General features: G+C 46.1%; 1 protein-coding gene across 3 annotated transcripts in view; it reads right to left on the bottom strand.

Moving 5' to 3' along the window:
* Positions 1–19,425, bottom strand: part of mtr (5-methyltetrahydrofolate-homocysteine methyltransferase) — a 72,203-nt gene that overhangs the window by 26,756 nt on the left and 26,022 nt on the right. For all 3 annotated transcript variants that reach the window (XM_044179197.1, XM_044179198.1, XM_044179199.1), the window contains exons 16-20: positions 19,138–19,317; positions 18,201–18,317; positions 9,740–9,880; positions 9,567–9,656; positions 7,979–8,131 (exon numbers count right to left, since the gene is read on the bottom strand). In XM_044179197.1, the coding sequence (XP_044035132.1) occupies positions 7,979–8,131; positions 9,567–9,656; positions 9,740–9,880; positions 18,201–18,317; positions 19,138–19,317 (681 nt within the window). The remainder of the gene's footprint in view (positions 1–7,978; positions 8,132–9,566; positions 9,657–9,739; positions 9,881–18,200; positions 18,318–19,137; positions 19,318–19,425) is intronic.

The raw sequence follows: 19,425 nt of genomic DNA, 5'->3' as shown, positions 1-19,425 counted from the left end.
TATTGATACCAGGTACCACAGCATTTTGATTTCCGATCACAGTCCCCTTACCATGTCCATCGACCTATCTCTCCCTAAGCGGTCTTATTCCTGGCGTTTCAATCCATCTCTGCTCACTGACAGTAAATTCATAGAATACATTACCGTCAAGTTGAAAGAGTTTCTGGAGTTTAACGACAATGGGGAGGTGTCAGATTCTATACTTTGGGAGACGTTGAAGGTGGTTATGCGTGGGCATATTATTTCTTACGAATCTGCTGCCAAGAAAGAAAGAGAAAAAAGACTTTTAGAGATACAAAGTGTTCTTCCTACTTTTGAACTGGCGTATCAGGTGTCAAAATCATCTAACGACTACAATAAGATAATGAAGCTTAAGTATGAGTATAGCTGCATTCTTGGTGGTCAAATAAACAAGCTTTTTTGAAAATGAGGCAGAGGCATTTCGAAATGGGGGATAAGCCTGATAAGCTCTTGGCGCAACAACTTAAAGGGGCTCAAGCTTCCAGGTCAATTTACTGCATCAAATCTAAGGATGGCACACTGTTAACTAACCCCAAGGACATTAATGCCTGTTTTAAAGATTTTTATAGTGAACTCTATACTTCCAACAGTACAGCCACTCATTCTGATTTAACACATTTTTTTGACTCTCTTGAATTACCTAAACTTGGTGACGTCGCTAGGGTTGACCTTGACTCTGATTTTACTTTGGAAGAGATAGTCTCCACCATTAAGTCATTTCCAAATGGGAAGGCAGCGGGGCCAGATGGATTTAGTTCTGAATTTTTTTAAAAATTTTGTGATATTCTCGCCCCACTCCTCCTCAGAATGATAATTAATTCTAAAAAAGATGACGTTTTACCTAACACATTGTACGAAGCGAATATATCTCTCATTTTAAAGAAAAATAAAGATGAAACCGACCCGGCTAGCTATAGACCAATCGCGCTCCAGAATTTTGATAGGAAAGTAATTACTACAGCTTTGGCTATTCGGCTTAACAAACATTTACCCTCCATCATTCATCCTGACCAGACTGGATTTATCCCTGGCAGATTCTCTTTCTTGGGAGCTATGTTGCCTGGGGCTGTATGCCCCTGGTAGGGTCACCCATGGCAAACAGGTCCAGGGTGACGGGTCAGACCAAGAGCGGTTCAGAAGACCCTTATGGATTATTTAAAATCAAGGCCAGTTACGTCGCCCGGATTGGCGCTACCGGGGCCCCACCCTGGAGCCAGGCCTGGGGTGGGTGCCCGACGGCGAAGCGCCTGGTGGCCGGGCCTTTCCCCATGGGGCCCGGCCGGGCACAGCCCGAGGGAGCGGCGTGGGGCCGCCCTCCCGTGGACCCACCACCCGCAGGAGGATCCGTAGGGGGCGGTGCAGAGAGATCTGGGCGGCAGTCGAAGGCAGGGGCCGGCGACCAGATCTCCGGACACAGAAACTGGCTCTAGGGACATGGAATGTCACGCTGGGGGAAGGAGCCTGAGCTTGTGCGGGAGGTTGAGCGTTACCGGCTAGATATAGTCGGCCTCGCCTCCACGCACAGCCTGGGCTCTGGAACCCGTCTCCTCGAGAGGGCTGGACGCTCCATTTCTCTGGCGTTGCCGGGCGGGGAGAGGCGGCGGGCTGGTGTGGGCCTGCTCATAGCCCCACAGCTCAGCCGTCACGTGTTGGAGTTTACCCCAGTGAGCGAGAGGGTCGCGTCCCCTCCGCCTCCGGGTGGGGACAGGTCTCTCACTGTTGTGGCGGCCTCACGGGCCGAACAGCAGTGCAGAGTACCAGGCCTTCTTGGAGTCCCTGGGAGGGTACTAGACAGTGCACCACCCGGGGACTCCGTTGTTCTACTGGGGACTTCAACGCCCACGTGGGCAACGACAGTGACACCTGGAGAGGGGTAATCAGAAGGGCGGCCCCCTGATCTGAACCCGAGCGGTGTTCAGTTGTTGGACTTCTGTGCTAGTTACAGTTTGTCCATAACTAACACCATGTTCAAGCACAAGGGTGTCCATCAGTGCACGTGGCACCAGGACACCCTAGGCGGAGGTCGATGATCGACTTTGTTGTCGTATCATCTGACCTCCGCCGCGTGTCTTGGACACTCGGGTGAAGAGAGGGGCGGAGCTGTCAACCGATCACCACCTGGTGGTGAGTTGGATCCGCTGGCGGGGAGAAAGCCGGACAGACTTGGCAGGCCCAAGCGTATCGTGAGGGTCTGCTGGGAGCGTCTGGCGGAGCCCTCTGTCAGCAGGGTCTACAACTCACACCTCCGGAGAGCTTCTCCCAGATCCCGGGAGGTTGGGGACATTGAGTCCGAGTGGACCATGTTTTCCACCTCCATTGTCGATCATGCGTGCGGCTCGTAGCTGTGGTCGCAAGGTTTCTGGTGCCTGTCGCGCGGCAATCCCCGAACACGGTGGTGGGCGCCGGAAGTAAGGGATGCCGTCAGGCTGAAGAAGGAGTCCTATCGGGCCTTGTTGGCTCGTGGGACTCCCGAGGCAGCTGACGGGTACCGCAGGCTAAGCGTGCTGCAGCCCGTGCGGTCGCAGAGGCAAAAACTCAGGACTGGGAGAGGTTCGAGAGGCCATGGAGGAGGACTATCGGTCGGCCTCAAAGAAATTCTGGCAAACCGTCCGACGGCTCAGGAGGGGGAAGCAGTTCTTCACCAACACCTTATGCGGTGCGGGTGGAGAGCTGTTGACCTCGACTGGGGATGTTGTCGGACGGTGGAAGGAATACTTTGAGGATCTCCTCAATCCCGCTGTCACGTCTTCCGAAGAGGAAGCGGAGGCTGGGGACCGGAGGCGGACTCATCCATCACCCTGGCCGAAGTCACTGAGGTTGTTGGCAAGCTCCTTGGTGGCAAGGCTTTGGGGTGGATGAGATCCGTCCTGAGTATCTTAAGTCTCTGGATGTTGGGACTGTCTTGGCTGACACGTCTCTGCAACATTGCGTGGCGGTCTGGGACAGTGCCTCTGGACTGGCAGACCGGGGTGGTGGTCCTCTGTATAAGAAGGGGACCGGAGGGTGTGTTCCAATCACAGAGGGATCACACTTCTCAGCCTCCCGGTAAGGTCTATTCCAGGGTACTGGAGAGGAGAATTCGTCCGATAGTCGAACCTCGGATTCAGGAGGAGCAGAGTGGTTTTCGTCCCGGTCGTGGAACACTGGACCAGCTCTATACTCTCCATCGGGTGCTCGAGGGTTCATGGGAGTTTGCCCAACCAGTCCACATGTGCTTTGTGGATCTGGAGAAGGCATTCGACCGTGTGCCCGGGCGCTTTGTGGGGAGTGCTCTGGGAGTATGGGGTCCGGGGCCCTTTGCTAAGGGCTGTCCGGTCCCTGTATAACCGGAGCAGGAGCTGTGTTCGCATTGCCGGCAGTAAGTCAGACCTGTTCCCGGTGCATGTTGGACTCCGCCAGGGCTGCCCTTTGTCACCGGTTCTGTTCATAATTTATATGGACAGAATTTCTAGGCGCAGTCAGGGGCCGGAGGGTGTCGGTTTGGGAACCACAGGATCTCATCTCTGCTGTTTGCAGATGATGTCGTTCTGATGGCTTCTTCAAACCAGGACCTGCAGCATGCACTGGGACGGTTTGCAGCCGAGTGTGAAGCAGCTGGGATGAGAATCAGCTCTTCCAAATCTGAGGCCATGGTTCTTGACCGGAAAAAGGTGGTTTGCTCTCTTCGCGTGGGTGGGGAGTCCTTGCCCCAAGTGGAGGAGTTTAAGTATCTCGGGGTCTTGTTCACGAGTGAGGGACGGATGGGCGTGAGATTGACAGGCGGATCGGTGCAGCGTCTGCAGTGATGCGGGCGCTGTATCGGACAGTTGTGGTAAAGAAGGAGCTGAGTCGAAAGACAAAGCTCTCGATTTACCGGTCAATCTACGCTCCTGCCCTCACCTATGGTCATGAGCTTTGGGTAGTGACCGAAAGGACAAGATCGCGGATACAAGCGGCCGAAATGGGCTTCCTCCGCCCGAGTGGCTGGGCGCTCCCTTAGAGATAGGGTGAGGAGCTCAGTCACACGGGGAGCTTGAGTAGAGCCGCTGCTCCTCCACGTCGAGAGGAGCCAGCTGAGGTGGCTAGGGCATCTGATCCGGATGCCTCCTGGACGCCTCCCTCGGGAGGTGTTCTGGGCATGTCCCACCGGGAGGCGGCCCCGGGGAAGACCCAGGACACGCTGGAGGGACTATGTCTCTCGGCTGGCCTGGGAACGCCTCGGGATCCCCCCGGAGGAGCTGGAGGAAGTGTCTGGGGCGAAGGAAGTCTGGGAGTCCCTGCTTAGACTGCTGCCCCCGCGACCCGGCCCCGGATAAGCGGAAGAAGATGGATGGATGGATGGATGGATGGATAGATTCTCTTTCTTTAATGTGCGTCGCCTCCTCAATACAATATACGCTGATCACTCGAAAGTTAATGGAGCAGCAATTCTGTCCTTGGATGCGCAGAAAGCTTTTGACCAGGTTGAGTGGCCTTACATGTTTAGATCACTGCAAAAGTTTGGGTTTGGCGAGACATTTGTGTCATGGGTCAAAATAATATATGCCAGACCAAAGTGTTCAGTTTTAACTAATGCAGACAGGTCGCTTGAGTTTCCTTTACAACGCTCAGTGCAACAGGGGTGCCCCCTTTCACCTGCCCTTTTTGCCATTGCGATAGAACCTCTTGCCCTAAGTATAAGGCGTCATACAGGTATCACGGGTCTCGAAGTGGGAGGCAAGAAAGTTCTTATTAGTCTGTATGCAGACGATGTAATACTGTATTTGCAGAATTCTGAAAGATCAGTTCCCATTCTCTTAGATTTAATTATTTCTTTTGGGAGACTATCAGGGTATACAATCAATTTGTCAAAGAGTAACTTTATGCCTCTTTCTGATACTTATAGATCTGGGTTTTTGGAGAATATTCCATTTAAGATAACCAGGGATCACTTTGTGTATCTCGGCTTGACGATCCCCAAAGATTCAAAATTATTATTTAAGTTGAATTTTGCTGAGTTTCTTTCAAAACTTAAAAACAGTATAGGAAGTTGGAAAATTCTACCTTTGTCCATGATTGGGCGTATAAATTCAATAAAAATGGTTTCTCTTCCCAGATTCCTATATCTTTGTCAGAATCTCCCTGTTTTTCTTACTTCTGCTTTCTTCAAGGAATTGGACTCTATAATCCTTTCTTATGTTTGGAATTATAAGACACACAGAATCTCTAAAATGCATCTGCAAAAACCCAAGTCTGTAGGCGGTCTGGGTATGCCAGTATTCAAGCATTATTACTGGGCCGCCAATATTAGGGCTTTAATGTACTGGGTGAAGGGGGCACCGGCTAATTTGACACCTGACATCCCCTTGTGGGTACAAATGGAGTCTAACTTGGCTGTTGGCACTTCCTTAGCGGCCATGCTGTTCTCTAAGTTTGAAAGGCCTTCAGCGATGAATAAGTTAAGCTTTGTGTTAAAAAATTCAGTAAGAATTTTAAATCAGGTGAGAAAAGTCTTGTCCCTGCCAGAGACCTCTGTTTATACAACAATTTGTTATAATCATTCTTTTTTACCCCCCTGGACTGATAGAACTTTCTTTGTCTGGAGAGAGAAGGGCCTAGAGTCCATCAGGGACCTTTACGTTGAGGGAAGGTTTGCATCCTTTAGTCAGTTAAGAGAGAAATTTGATTTGCCTCATGCACACTTCTTTCGTTATCTACAAATTAGGCATTATGTAAAGTCAAAAATTTGTAATTTCGAACAACTTCCTGAAAAACATGTGTTTTTTGGTGTTTTTCTGAGCCCTCCTGACTCTAGACATCTTATTTCCAAATTTGTTTGTTTATTCGAAAGCTTACTTGTTGCAGCTCCTACTGAGAGATTTAAAGCAGCCTGGGAGGAAGACCTGGGAGTTGAACTTTCTGATGATGTGTGGGATAAGTGTCAGGCTATGATACAGGTCTGCTCAGTAAACAGCAGACACCAACTGATCCAATTCAAGGTCGTTCACCGTTTGCATTATACTAAAACCAAACTGCATAAAATTTTCCCCTCTGTTTCTCCAATGTGTGACCGGTGCAAGGTGGCAGAGGATACAACTTCTCATGCTCTCTGGTTTTGCCCCTTATTGTCTGGATTTTGGTCAAGCATATTTGACTGGTATTCCAAGGCTTACAATAGGCCTCTACCACCTGGTGCAGAACTTGCAATTTTCGGTTTTTCACAGCGCACCTCCTGCCTCCCGGGGGCAATACAGCAATCTCTAACCCTGGGTATGATTGTGGCTAAGAAACTTGTGCTGAAGAACTGGAAGTCACCTTCACCCCCTTCCTTTCGAACTTGGATTACGGATATGATCTCTCTTATTCAAATGGAAAGACTCAGATTCTTGAGAACTAATTCCATTGAAAAATGTTCCGCTGTTTGGGGTTTATTCTTGGACCATTTGGACAAGTCAACTACTCAATCAGCCCTTAGTGGCTCCTCTCAGGCTAATGCTGGGGACCTAGACTGACTGTTTAGCAGGTTTTCACTGTAGTATTTCTGGCTACTGAACTAAACACTTATTATTATGATTTTATTTATTTATTTATTTATTTATTTTATTTTTTTTATTATTTTTATATTATTCATTTAATTTTTTACTTATTTTTTATTTATTTATTTTTTGTGTGTGTGGTCCGAGACAGTGTTGGTTGTCTGTTCTGTGTTTATTTTTGGAAAAAACTCTAAAATAAAATATAAAAAAAAAAAAAAAAAAAAAAAGTACTAAGCAAATCAAAATATAATACGCTATAATACAGGCAAGATAAATTAATTACAAAGTGGAAATAAGTATAAAGATAAAATATAAGTATAAAGATATAAGTATAAATAAAGATCATAAACAAGGCTTTAAAAAATAGAGGAATAAATAAAATATCAACATGACTGATATTATCAGTTAGTGCACATGCGCCAACGTGCATGTTGCCTGTTGCTGTAGCTCCTTAAAGAGTTTCGCCTTGGGGAGCAATAAAGTATTTCTAATTCTGATCATTTTCTATAGCACAATAAGTAAAACAAGTAAAAATATATTTAAATCCAGCTTGTGCCTGCTCCATTAAGTCAGGACAGATAGTGCTGAAGTGCTAAGCTACATCTGATATTGTGACCCATCCCCTTCTTAAGCCCCTTTCAGACAGGTCGGACCTAGTAACATTTCTGTAGCACTTTCAACACGACATCTGGCCTGAATGCCATTAGATTAACGTAATGACTACAGAAGCACAAGGTTAGATACACATATAGAAATTAAATATGTCTAGTTCCACCTTCTAAAGATCACTGTAATACATTTATCCCTTAATTATCATGTCTACTGCAAACTAAATCAGTTGACGAGACTATGAAACACTGAAAAGTTGTTGAGATTCTTCTCATGTCAGATCAGTCAATAAAAATGATTTTTTTCACTTCGTGAGGGAGACCCTTGTACAATAATATAGTTGGAACAGCACTCCTCCATGCAGTTGCCATGGATGAAATCATGAAAATCCAGCAAAATGCTTTACATACAGCATGTGAATTACATGAGAGTCCCAACTTAACATTATTAACATCATTCTATGCTTGGGCACTGTCGAACATTATAGATGGTGAAAGAATTTTCAGTCTAATAAACAATGCAATCAATGAGAACATTTTTAGGGGTTTCACTATGAGGAGAAGGGTGATGTCGTGTTTGAAAAAAGCCATTAGGAAACATTTACTAAGCAGATGTCTGAATGACAAAAAGCCAGTACTGTAACATACAGATCAATTATAATCCTAGGTTAGTGTGAGCAGTGACAGTCGACATGGCTGAACAAAAGTACCTCAACAAACTTCATCTAACCACCAAGAACAACATCACAGTCCAGGCTACACTGACTGATAAAGTGAAAACACCAATGCAACACATGCTGAGCACCACAGGCAGACACAGTAAAAAAAAAATACCAAAATGAGTTGCCATCCTACCTGTGGCAGGAACATCTTCCCAGCTCCAAAGAGATCTCCCACCACCTTCATGCCGTTCATCAGGGGGCCCTCGATGATGTGAAGGGGTCGAGTGTAGCGGTCAACCTGAGCGCGACACTCATCCACATCCTCCACCACATACTTGTCTATTCCCTGACAACCCCAACACAGGATGGATCATTACAGGAGAAAAGAGAAGAAATGAAAACATGAAATGTACAACAGGTGAACTGTTAAAAGGGCAAATTGTTTTTTATATTAAAAAAAACAACTTATCTCTATCTATCAGTGTTTACTCTGAAAGTTAAGGTGAAAATAGGATTAAAAAGTCAATACTACAAAAATGTATCTGCCTATTGTAAGACCTCTTCATTCACTGTCTACATGGGGACATAAAACCTGGCTAAAAATCACTTTAAACTGATCTGCTCCTTTAAAAAACCCAAATCACTCAAGGTATTATTCATAGGCTGGAATGTTACATAATGCTTTAAGTAAGGCAAGGTGCACACTTTAACATGTCTCAGCAGGTTTAGATGTCGCAGACAAACTTTTCAAGATCAGAACGACAACAGTGCATTACCAGTGTTGTTAGGAGCTTGGTTGCAGGTCGGCTCGCCATTAATACATTTTGGCCCGTTCTTCCAAGCTCCAACAATGCCAATGAAATACCAGCATTTTACATCTTTACAAGACTTTCACTGAATTCAACTGATGACTAAGGAGACTCAGACTTTTTAGAGGCTGTTAAAATGGTTTTGTAATCTTTTTCTTATTTTGTTCAAACAAATAAGTGAAATGTGTGTTTCTGTGTAAACATGTTCAGACTATGTCCACAATAAGCCAGCTAAACATGAAAATACTGTTAACATTAAAAACAATATGTATGTTGTCTGGTAACAACAAAGCTGAGCATCTGGTCAGGAGTGGGACAGAAACAGCCTGGTTAGTCTCAAATACAGCCAAACTCACAATGTAGTTTCGATTCATTTACACATTTTTCCGTTTCTGTTGTCAGACGACTGAAAGAATATAAACTAGCGATTTGATTGCAGCTGAAAAACACTACCTGTTAACAGGTGAACAGATAATCCTGTCGCTGAGCAAATCACTATTTTACGATCGCGAAGTCTCGCACAAAATAAATATAAATACATCAACTGTAGGTGTAGGTGATTGCATATACTGAGTACCAAGTAAAGCTAAAATGATTTCTGTTTGGGACCCAATATATTAGTGATGAATGAGCTGATTCAGTGTATAGAGAAAAGCTTCAAGCACATCAACCCTTCATTTGTCCATCCTAACATACAGTGACGAGAAGGTTAGAGGTGACAAAACTGGCTTCTGAACTTTACTATTAAACAGTCCCTAACCATATCTGAGCAGGCTTAAAACATTGCTGAAAAAGATGCATTTGCAGATTTGGAAGATTTAGTGTGGACTCTGTTTCATAACACTTTGATCAGTGTAGCTGAAGGAAAACTACTTAAATGTCACTAATACCAGTATGTGGGGGTGTTCTGGGAGAACTTAAACCAGTGTGAAAATCCTCCTACAAACCTAATCTAATCATCAGATATTTTACCTTAATGAGAGCGTACTCCAACCTGTCCTCCACACTTCCTTCTCTCCACTCGTCTGTCTGAACCACCTTCTTCCCTCCTTTCACGTTGTTCTGTGAACAAGTGTAGTAAAGTCAACATCTGTTAACCAAACTAAAGCAACAACCTGGTGCATTATTTGTATATATGTGTGTACCTGCGCATAGGTCAGTAGTTTCTCAGTGGCATCAGCGTCTCTGTTCCAGATGAGGTTTTCACACAGTAAAAGCAGCTCTTTATCTATGTCATCATAGACCGGCAGGTTCCCAGCATTCACTATCCCCATATCCATACCATCCTGAGACAGGACAGACAGTGTGTGGTTGTGTTAGAAGTAAAAAGTCTGCCGTGTATATTAATAGTCTTAAGTCCTCTTCTCATTGGACTGGTATTTCCTAGGAACCTCAGGAGATTTAGGAATTTAATCTGTTTTGTATGGGGCATTTTCATGGGACAAACAGTGTGATTTACTGCTCAAAGCCTAAGGATTATCTCCAGATATATACAGTGCATCCGGAAAGTATTCACAGCGCTTCACTTTTTCCACATTTTGTTATGTTACAGCCTTATTCCAAAATGGATTAAATTCATTATTTTCCTCAAAATTCTACAAACAATACCCCATAATGACAATGGGAAAGAAGTTTGTTTGAAATCTTTGCAAATTTATTAAAAATAAAAAACAAAAAAATCACATGTACATAAGTATTCACAGCCTTTGCTCAATAATTTGTTGAATCACCTTTGGCACCAGTTACAGCCTCAAGTCTTTTTGATTATGATGCTACAAGCTTGGCACACCTATTTTTGGCCAGTTTCTCCCATTCTTCTTTGCAGGACCTCTCAAGCTCCGTCAGGTTGGATGGGGAGTGTCGGTGCACAGCCATTTTCAGATCTCTCCAGAGATGTTCAGTCGGGTTCAGGTCTGGGCTCTGGCTGGGCCACTCAGGGTCATTCACAGAGTTGTCCCGTAGCCACTCCTTTGTTATCTTGGCTGTGAGCTTAGGGTCGTTGTCCTGTTGGAAGATGAACCATCGCCCCAGCCTGAGGTCCAGAGCGCTCTGGAGCAGGTTTTCATCAAGGATGTCTGTACATTGCTGCATTCATCTTAACCTCAATCCTGACTAGTCTCCCAGTTCCTGCCGCTGAAAAACATAACCACAGCATGATGCTGCCACTGCCATGCTTCACTGTAGGGATGGTATTGGCCAGGTGATGAGCGGTGCCTGGTGTCCTCCAGACATGACGCTTGCCATTCAGGCTAAAGAGTTCAGTCTTTGTTTCATCAGACCAGAGAATTTTGTTTCTCATGCTCTGAGAGTCCTTCAGGTGTATTTTGGCAAACTCCAGGCGGGCTGTCATGTGCCTTTTACTGAGGAGGGGCTTCCGTCTGGCCACTCTACCATACAGGCCTGATTGGTGGAGTGCTGCAGAGATGGTTGTTCTTCTGGAAGGTTCTCCTCTTTCTACAGAGAAACGCTGGAGCTCTGTCAGAGTGACCATCAGGTTCTTGGTCACCTCCCTGACTGAGGCCCTTCTCCCCCAATTGCTCAGTTTGGCCGGGCGGCCAGCTCTAGGAAGAGTAGTGGTGGTTCCAAACTTCTTACATTACAGTTGATGGAGGCCACTGTGCTCATTGGGACCTTCAATGCTGCAGAAATGTTTCTGTACCCTTCCCCAGATCTGTGTTTCAATTCAATCCTGTCTCAGAGGTCTACAGACAATTCCTTGGACTTGATAGCTTGGTTTGTGCTCTGACAGGCACTGTTAACTGTGGGACCTTATGTAGACAGGTGTGTAACTTTCCAAATCGTGTCCAATCAACTGAATTTACCACAGGTCGACTCCAATCAAGTTGTAGAAACATCTCATGGATGATCCGTGGAAACAGGATGCACCTGAGCTCAATTTTGAATGTCATTGCAAAGGCTGTGAATACTTATATATGTGTGATTTTTCGTTTTTTATTTTTAATAAATTTGCAAAGATTTCAAACAAACTTATTTCACGTTGTCATTATGGGGTATTGCTTGTAGAATTTTGAGGAAAATAATGAATTTAATCCATTTTAGAATAAGGCTGTAACATAACAAAATGTGGAAAAAGTGAACCGCTGTGAATACTTTCCAGATGCACTGTATATATATGCTCAATGCGTCACGAACGGGGTTCGAACCCCCCACATGGGGGGGCCCGGGTTCGAATCCCCTTCGGGACGCATTGAGCAATGACCATCATCCAGTGTGGAACGGCTGGATAGCTCGATTTGGTATGCCACGGGACAAGGGGGAACAAGGGTTCGAATCCCCCTCGGAGCGCAATGAGCAATGACCCATCATCCAGTGTGGGTCCTTAGGCAAGACCCTTCACGCTGCTGCCTACCTCATGATGATGAGTGACAATGGAATATATGACATGCCGGCTCAGACGTCGCCCGGCCAAACAAGGTCTGCGTCAGGTGTTGGGGAACCAGGGCATCGAGACGACAAATGGGCTACTGGAACAAGACGGAAATGGGCGAGATGCGATAATAAGGCTCTGTTGGAATGCTACTACTACTACTCCAGTAACCCTAGTCAGAGGGGTTACATGCGAAGGATGTGGGATGAATGGTTACTTCGAAACCCACAATCAAGGCTTACGGCGAAGCAACTAGTAGCTCAGTGTTCCAACATCCACAAGCGGCAACTGCTATCACAACTTAAGATTGACGAGGTACAACACAAATGCTACGGGGGGAGCCAGGACTACAGGTCAGAGGGGAGCAACCAGCAGCTCCCCAAACAGAGATTGGGTATGAAGCCCCAAGAGAAATCACGCTGAACGAGGCAGCGACTGACCTGAAAGATAAGATCATGGCGAGGATGAATACAAGGCAACCTCGACGCCAACTACAACGGCTAAGTGAAGTACCATCAGAAAGTCTCCTAGAAGATGTGAATGCAGCATTGAGAGCGATCCCTACCACAACCATCACTGAAACCAATGAGCTGATATACGCCTCAGCAGCAGTGATCCTAGAGATGCTTGGCTACAAGAGCAACCATGGGAGCCATGAGAGACAGTACCCACCATGGAAACGAAGGTTGGAGGCAAAAATCAAGGAGGCCCGGAGAGAAGTAAGCCAACTGACAGAGGCTGAGAGAGGTGCAATGAGAAAGCAAGTACCCAAGAAGTACAACCAGATGCCCATACCTGAAGCACTCGAAACCGGCTGTTCGCAACTCAACCTGCGAAAGTGTACGCTCAATGGCAGGGTAATAACAGCAGAGCAGACCCACCAAGGCTGGAAACGGAGCAGTACTGGAAAAGTATATGGGAGAGGGAGGCATCACACAACAGCGATGCACAGTGGCTGGCGGCTCTGAGAAAGGACCACAGCAACCTCCCTGAACAGAATCCAGTCACCATCACGGCGGCAGACATCCAAGAAAGAGTCTCAGGTATGAAGAACTGGACAGCACCAGGCCCTGACAGGATCCACACCTACTGGCTAAAGAAGCTCACTGCACTCCATGAGCGCCTAGCAGCACAAATGAACCAGCTGCTAAGAGATGGGGACGCACCTGAATGGCTTACTGAAGGGCGCACAATCCTGATCCTGAAGGATCCCGCAAAGGGTACAGTCCCATCCAACTATCGGCCAATAACCTGTCTCTCCACAACATGGAAGCTCATGTCAGGCATCATCGCGGCTAAGATAAGTGGACACATGGATCAATACATGAGTGAAGCACAGAAGGGCATTGGCAGAGGAACCAGAGGAGCCAAACACCAACTCCTGGTTGACAGAACAGTCACCCAAGACTGCAGAACCCGACACACCAACCTGTGCACTGCCTGGATTGATTACAAGAAAGCATATGACTCAATGCCGCACACATGGATCACAGAATGCTTAGAGATGTACAACATCAACAGGACTCTAAGAGACTTCATTGCAAACTCGATGAGGCTGTGGAAAACCACCCTTGAGGCCAATGGCAAGCCACTTGCACAAGTATCCATCAAATGTGGCATATACCAAGGAGATGCTCTGTCCCCACTGCTGTTCTGCATAGGTCTGAACCCCCTCAGCCAAATAATCAACAAGACTGGCTATGGATACCGACTCAGGAATGGGGCCACCATCAGTCACCTCCTCTACATGGATGACATCAAGCTATACGCTAAGAGCGAGCGGGACATCGACTCACTGATCCACACCACCAGGATCTACAGCTCTGACATTGGGATGTCATTCGGGCTTGAGAAGTGCAGTCGAATGGTGTCAAAGAGAGGGAAGGTAGTCCACACAGAAGGGGTCTCACTCCCAGAAGGATGGGTACAAGTACCTTGGAATACCACAGGCAAATGGCAACCTCGAAGAGGCAACAAGGAAGACAGCAACGGCCAAATACCTTCAACGAGTAAGGCAAGTCCTAAGAAGTCAGCTCAATGGCAAGAACAAGGCCCAGGCAATAAACAGCTACACCCTGCCAGTGATCAGATACCCTGCAGGAATAATAAGGTGGCCAAAGGAAGAGATACAGACCACAGATGTTAAGACGCGAAAGCTCCTCATCATGCATGGAGGGTTCCATCCCAAATCCAGCACCCTGAGACTGTACGCTAACCGTAAGGAAGGCGGCCGTGGACTAGTGAGTGTGAGAGCCACTATCCAGGATGAAACATCCAAGATCCACGAGTACATCAAAGATAAGGCCCCAACAGATGACGTGCTCAGAGAATGTCTCAGGCAATGGGGAACAGAGGAAGACGTGCTGGAGGAAGGACCATCATGGGAGGACAAACCCCTACACGGGATGTACCACCGGAACATAACTGAAGTGGCTGATATCAAGAAGTCCTACCAATGGCTAGAGCGGGCTGGACTGAAGGACAGCACAGAGGCACTCATCATGGCTGCACAGGAGCAGGCCCTGAGCACCAGAGCAATAGAGGCCCAGATCTACCACACCAGACAAGACCCAAGGTGTAGGCTGTGCAAAGAGGCCCCTGAGACAGTCCAGCACATAACTGCAGGGTGTAAGATGCTGGCAGGAAAAGCATACATGGAGCGCCATAACCAAGTAGCTGGCATAGTGTACAGGAACATCTGCACGGAGTATGGACTGGAAACCCTGAGGTCAAAGTGGGAAACACCTCCAAAGGTGGTAGAGAATGACCGAGCCAAGATCGTGTGGGACTTCCAGATTCAGACTGACAGAATGGTAATGGCGAACTAGCCTGACATCGTGGTGGTGGACAAACACCAGAGGAAAGCCGTTGTGGTTGACGTGGCAATACCAAGCGATGGCAACATCAGGAAAAAGGAACATGAAAAACTAGAGAAGTACCAAGGGCTCAGAGAAGAGCTGGAGAAGGCTTGGAAGGTGAAGGCAACAGTGGTGCCCGTGGTCATCGGAGCACTCGGGACAGCGACCCCCAAACTGGAGGAGTGGCTACAGCAGATCCCTGGAAGAACACCAGACATCTCGGTCCAGAAGAGTGCAGTACTAGGAACAGCGAAGATACTGCACAGAACCCTCAAGCTCCCAGGCCTCTGGTAGAGGACCCGAGCTCGAAGGATGAGACCACCCGCGGAGGGTGAAGGACAAAGTTTTTTTTAGTTTTTTTTTTAATATATATATAGTCAAAAGTATGTGGACACCCCTTATAATTAGTGGGTTCAGCTGCCTCAGCTCCCTTCTAGATTTGCCCCAGTCAACTGAAACTGCTGTTAATTGTAAAGTAAAAACGTGGAGCGACAACAGCTCAACCATGAAGCGACAGGCCTCACAAGCTCACAGAACAGGACCACCTAGTGTTGAAGCAAATAGTGTATAAAAATTGTTTCTTCGGTTGCAACATTCACTACCAGGTACCAACAATGCAGAACAAGAACTGTTCGTCAGGAGCTTTATGAGATGGATTTCCATGGCTGAGCAGCCAGGTTCCAAAATCTTCCCAGGCTTCTCAGAAGAGTAGAGCTTGTTGTAGCAGGAAAAAAGGGAGACAGTTTCATATTAATGCCCATGGTTTTGGAATGAAATTGTTAAACAATCAATTCAATTTTATAAGTTATCTAATTTCCTATAGAGCCGGTCTAGACCGTACTCATATTATTTACAAAGACCCAACAAATCCCACCATGAGCAAGCATTTGGTGACAGTGGCAAGAAAAAACTTGCTTTAAGAGGTAGAAACCCTGGACAGAACCAGACTCAGTAGTGGGCGGCCATCTGCTGCTGCGGATGAGAGGTTTTGAGACGGAGAGAGAGAGAGAGAGAGAGAGAGAGAGAGAGACAGAGAGGTAACCCAATCACATGGGTTTACTGTTTAAGTAAGCTCATACTTTTGGCCAAATAGTATAAGACTGAAACATAATATTTCATAGGCTGGTAGCAAAAAGTTTGTATTTGTAGTTTATTTATTGGCATGGGAAACAGATGTTAACACTGCCAAATCAGGTGTGAAATAAAAACATAAACAGAAGAAATGTGCTATTAGAATATATACAGATAATATATACAGATAAGTAGGACTGTGGCAGTAGGCTGGGCTACAACTGCAGCATACTGCAGCTCCGCTGCTGTCGGTGGGGAGGGGGATCGGGGGCAGCTTCTGCAGTATGGCTCTGGTGCAGTGGGTGGGGAGGGGGCAAGTGCAGATTATGCTGCATATCTCTGCTGCTGTGGGTGGGTAGGGGGACAAGGGGCAGGTGCTGCCACATATCTCTTCTGCTGATGCTGTAAAGGTGGTTGGTGGGCAGGGGCTAAGGGGGAAGGTTGTGCTTCAAAGTGGTGAGTGTGTGGGTGTGTGTTGAATGGGGGGTCCAGGCTGAGCTGTTTTGTCTCCTCATAGCGGCGAGGATGATCCTCGGATGGTCTCTAAAGCTGCTTGCAGAGGAGGGGGTGGGGGCATTGCAGCCCAGGGCCATGTCTTTGAGGGTCTTTGCAAATATCTTCACCCGCTCTCTGTCTAGATGGAGTCCATCATAGAGGTCCCAGGTGCCAATAGTTGGGTGGAGGGCCAGGTGGACATTGGGTAAGGTGGCACATCCTCTTCTAATCCCCATATTAATGTCATGGATGACATGAGGAGGGGTGTCTGTCCTAGGCAGCGGGGTGGAGACCACAATGCATGTGTCAGGGAACTCCCTACTGGCCTGCTCCTGCTTTAAGCTGCTGTAGAGAGTTGTCTGGGTGGTCAGACAGCCTGGCTTGGGTCAGCTCTTTGAATTCAGCAAAGTCCAGCTCCAGCAGGGCCATAATCTCCTTCAGCTGGTTGGTGGTGCTGGCAAGTGTGGGAGGAGCAGAGATTGACAAGGGGGTTGGGGTTCCCTAATGGGCTTGCATCATCTTCACTGTCAGAGGGGACATTGATCCTCTTGGTGTCCACCTCAAATTTCAACAGGGGAAATGCCTCTTCAAAAGGACTCCAGGTGTACTTCATTCCCTTGGACCACGACCTTTCCTTTGGTGTAGTATGTGATGGTAAGCAGAGGGTCATCATTGTCAAGGTGTTCATCTTTACAGATCTTAAATCTGTCTCCTGAACCGATGCCCTTGCTGGATACATATGCATAATTGCTGCAGAGTATCTTTCCAGATGTAGATGGAATCAGTGAAGAATATGAGATTGTTCATCTTATTTCCTTCTTTCTCCCTAGCTGTTCCACTTTCACATTTAGCAGGGTACTGAATCTCCTTGTTCTCTACTCTGAGATCTGTGCTGTGCTGCCTTCTGATCGGTTTCCATGGCGACGACTTGTTTACTCCAAGAGGAGCTAGGCTAACTATTTACTCTGCTAACTTTTCTAGCCCACAAACACTGACAAAAAACTGAACTATGTACAGTTTACCAGATATATTACCAACAAAGATCCTTTAATTTCTCTTCTTGTCTTTATAAGGTACCTCTTCTGTTAGCTTCTTCAGTGGAGTTTCTCCTTTAGAATGTTGGTAACAGTTAACAGTTGCTAGCTAAATTGACTGTTAGCCAGTTGTTTTGATTTAAAAAATATATCCAAAGATGATATTTCCTCTGCTGTTCTTGTTGATTAATGCGGATACCTCTTCTTTGGAGTCCTTTCTGAAGATTATTTGAAGGTAATTTTGCAAAATTTCCCACTTTTTTTTTTTTTTACATTAGGTCCAAGTTTGAGAAGATTCAGGAGCTCATCTTTGGTGCAGTCTCTCTCTCTCTCTCTCTCTCTCTCTCTCTCTCTCTCTCGGTGGATGACCTGAGTCTGGTTCTGCTCGAGATTTCTGCCTCTTAAAGGAAGGAAGTTTTTCCTTGCCACTGTCGCCAAAGTGTTTGCTCATGGTGGGAATTGTTAGGTCTCTGTAAATAATATTATAAAGAGTATGGTCTAGACCAGCTCTATAGGATAAGTTCTGTTATGAATTGGCGCTATATAAATAAAATTGAATTGGACTATGTATGTCATCTGTCTTACTGTCTTTTAAGAGTACAGTTCACCTAATTCAGAAAAACTTAACCCCTGTAAGGTATGTAGCCATGCAGATAATTTTGGTTTTATCTGCCTAGGTTTGAGAACTCTGCTGCTAAGACTTATGCCACCACTCCAATACAATAGAGGTGAATGTAAGGAGGGACAGTTGTGTGTTTACCCTGATAGCATGGTAGAGAAATGCTCCATGCATAGCTTCTCTGATAGCCTCCATCCCTCGGAAGGAGAAGGACAGGTTGGAAAGACCTCCACTCACCCTGGCTCTTGGTAATGTCTCCTACACACACAAACAAACACACACACACACACACACACACACACAAACTACATGTATGACAGAGTCCAAACTAGTTTACAAGTCTTGTTGTGATTATTGTGGCCTAAAATGACTTTTCTGGGGAAAAAAGGTACAATTTACAATATCTATGATATTACAGTATGTAGGAACTTTGGGTAATTACTGGGGATCAGTCAGCAGGAAGTTTAAAAGGATAAACTTTTATTTTGCTGGTGAATGTGACCTACTATATATGAGTTCATAAGCGTTCCTGTTATAGTTGGTATCCAGTATTTTGTGCATAAAGCGAGCCAGGAAGTTGAACAACCTTAAGCCACTTTTTTGCCCCGAATCAGCGTGTCAGGTAGTGGTTGCTTCCTACCAGACTGTGTAGAGCTCCAAACCAACTCCATAAATGAAATGGTTATTTACAGTTATCAGAAATGAGAGAGTATCCTGGAAGTAAGAGACGCCTAATTGTAGGAAAAGAAAGCCCTTTAGGCATCAATATGTAATATTGCAAGGACATCAAAGTTTTTTCGAGGTCGAGTTTTGAAAATTTTTGACCTTGAACAGTGAACATCGAACAGTGGTTCTACTTTTGATTATTTGATTTTTGAAAAGGGCGGTGAGTGCTAAAATGTGACCATTTTGTGGGAAGATACTGTGAGAGGTAGACAGAATTGAAAGAAAGAAAGAGTTTCCCCTCTGGGATCAATAAAGTATTTCTGATTCTGATTCTGAATTGCAGGCTCCAGCAGATAATGTGGGGACTGGCTGAATTTGCGTTCATTCTTCTTGGGACTGACAGGTGCATTACCTTGATAAGTTTGATGGCTCTGATGAAGTTCACGGCGTAGAGGTTGTGTTCCTCCATGCCTGTACCGATGGTGAGGATGTTGGGGTCAAAGATGATGTCGTTGGGCTCAAATCCTACTTTGCTGACCAGCAGCTTGTAGGCCCGAGTGCAGATCTCCACTTTACGGTCTGTATCTGTGGCCTTCAGAGGACAGCAGACTTGTCAGCACATGAATGTGTTTTGTGTGTGAGAGAGAGTGTGTGTGTGTGTGTGTGTGTGTGTGTGTGTGTGTGTGTGTTTGTGTGCGTG

Source organism: Siniperca chuatsi, linkage group LG20, assembly GCF_020085105.1.
Source record: "Siniperca chuatsi isolate FFG_IHB_CAS linkage group LG20, ASM2008510v1, whole genome shotgun sequence".
NCBI lineage: Eukaryota > Metazoa > Chordata > Actinopteri > Centrarchiformes > Sinipercidae > Siniperca > Siniperca chuatsi.
This window is presented reverse-complemented; position numbering and strand designations above follow the sequence as displayed.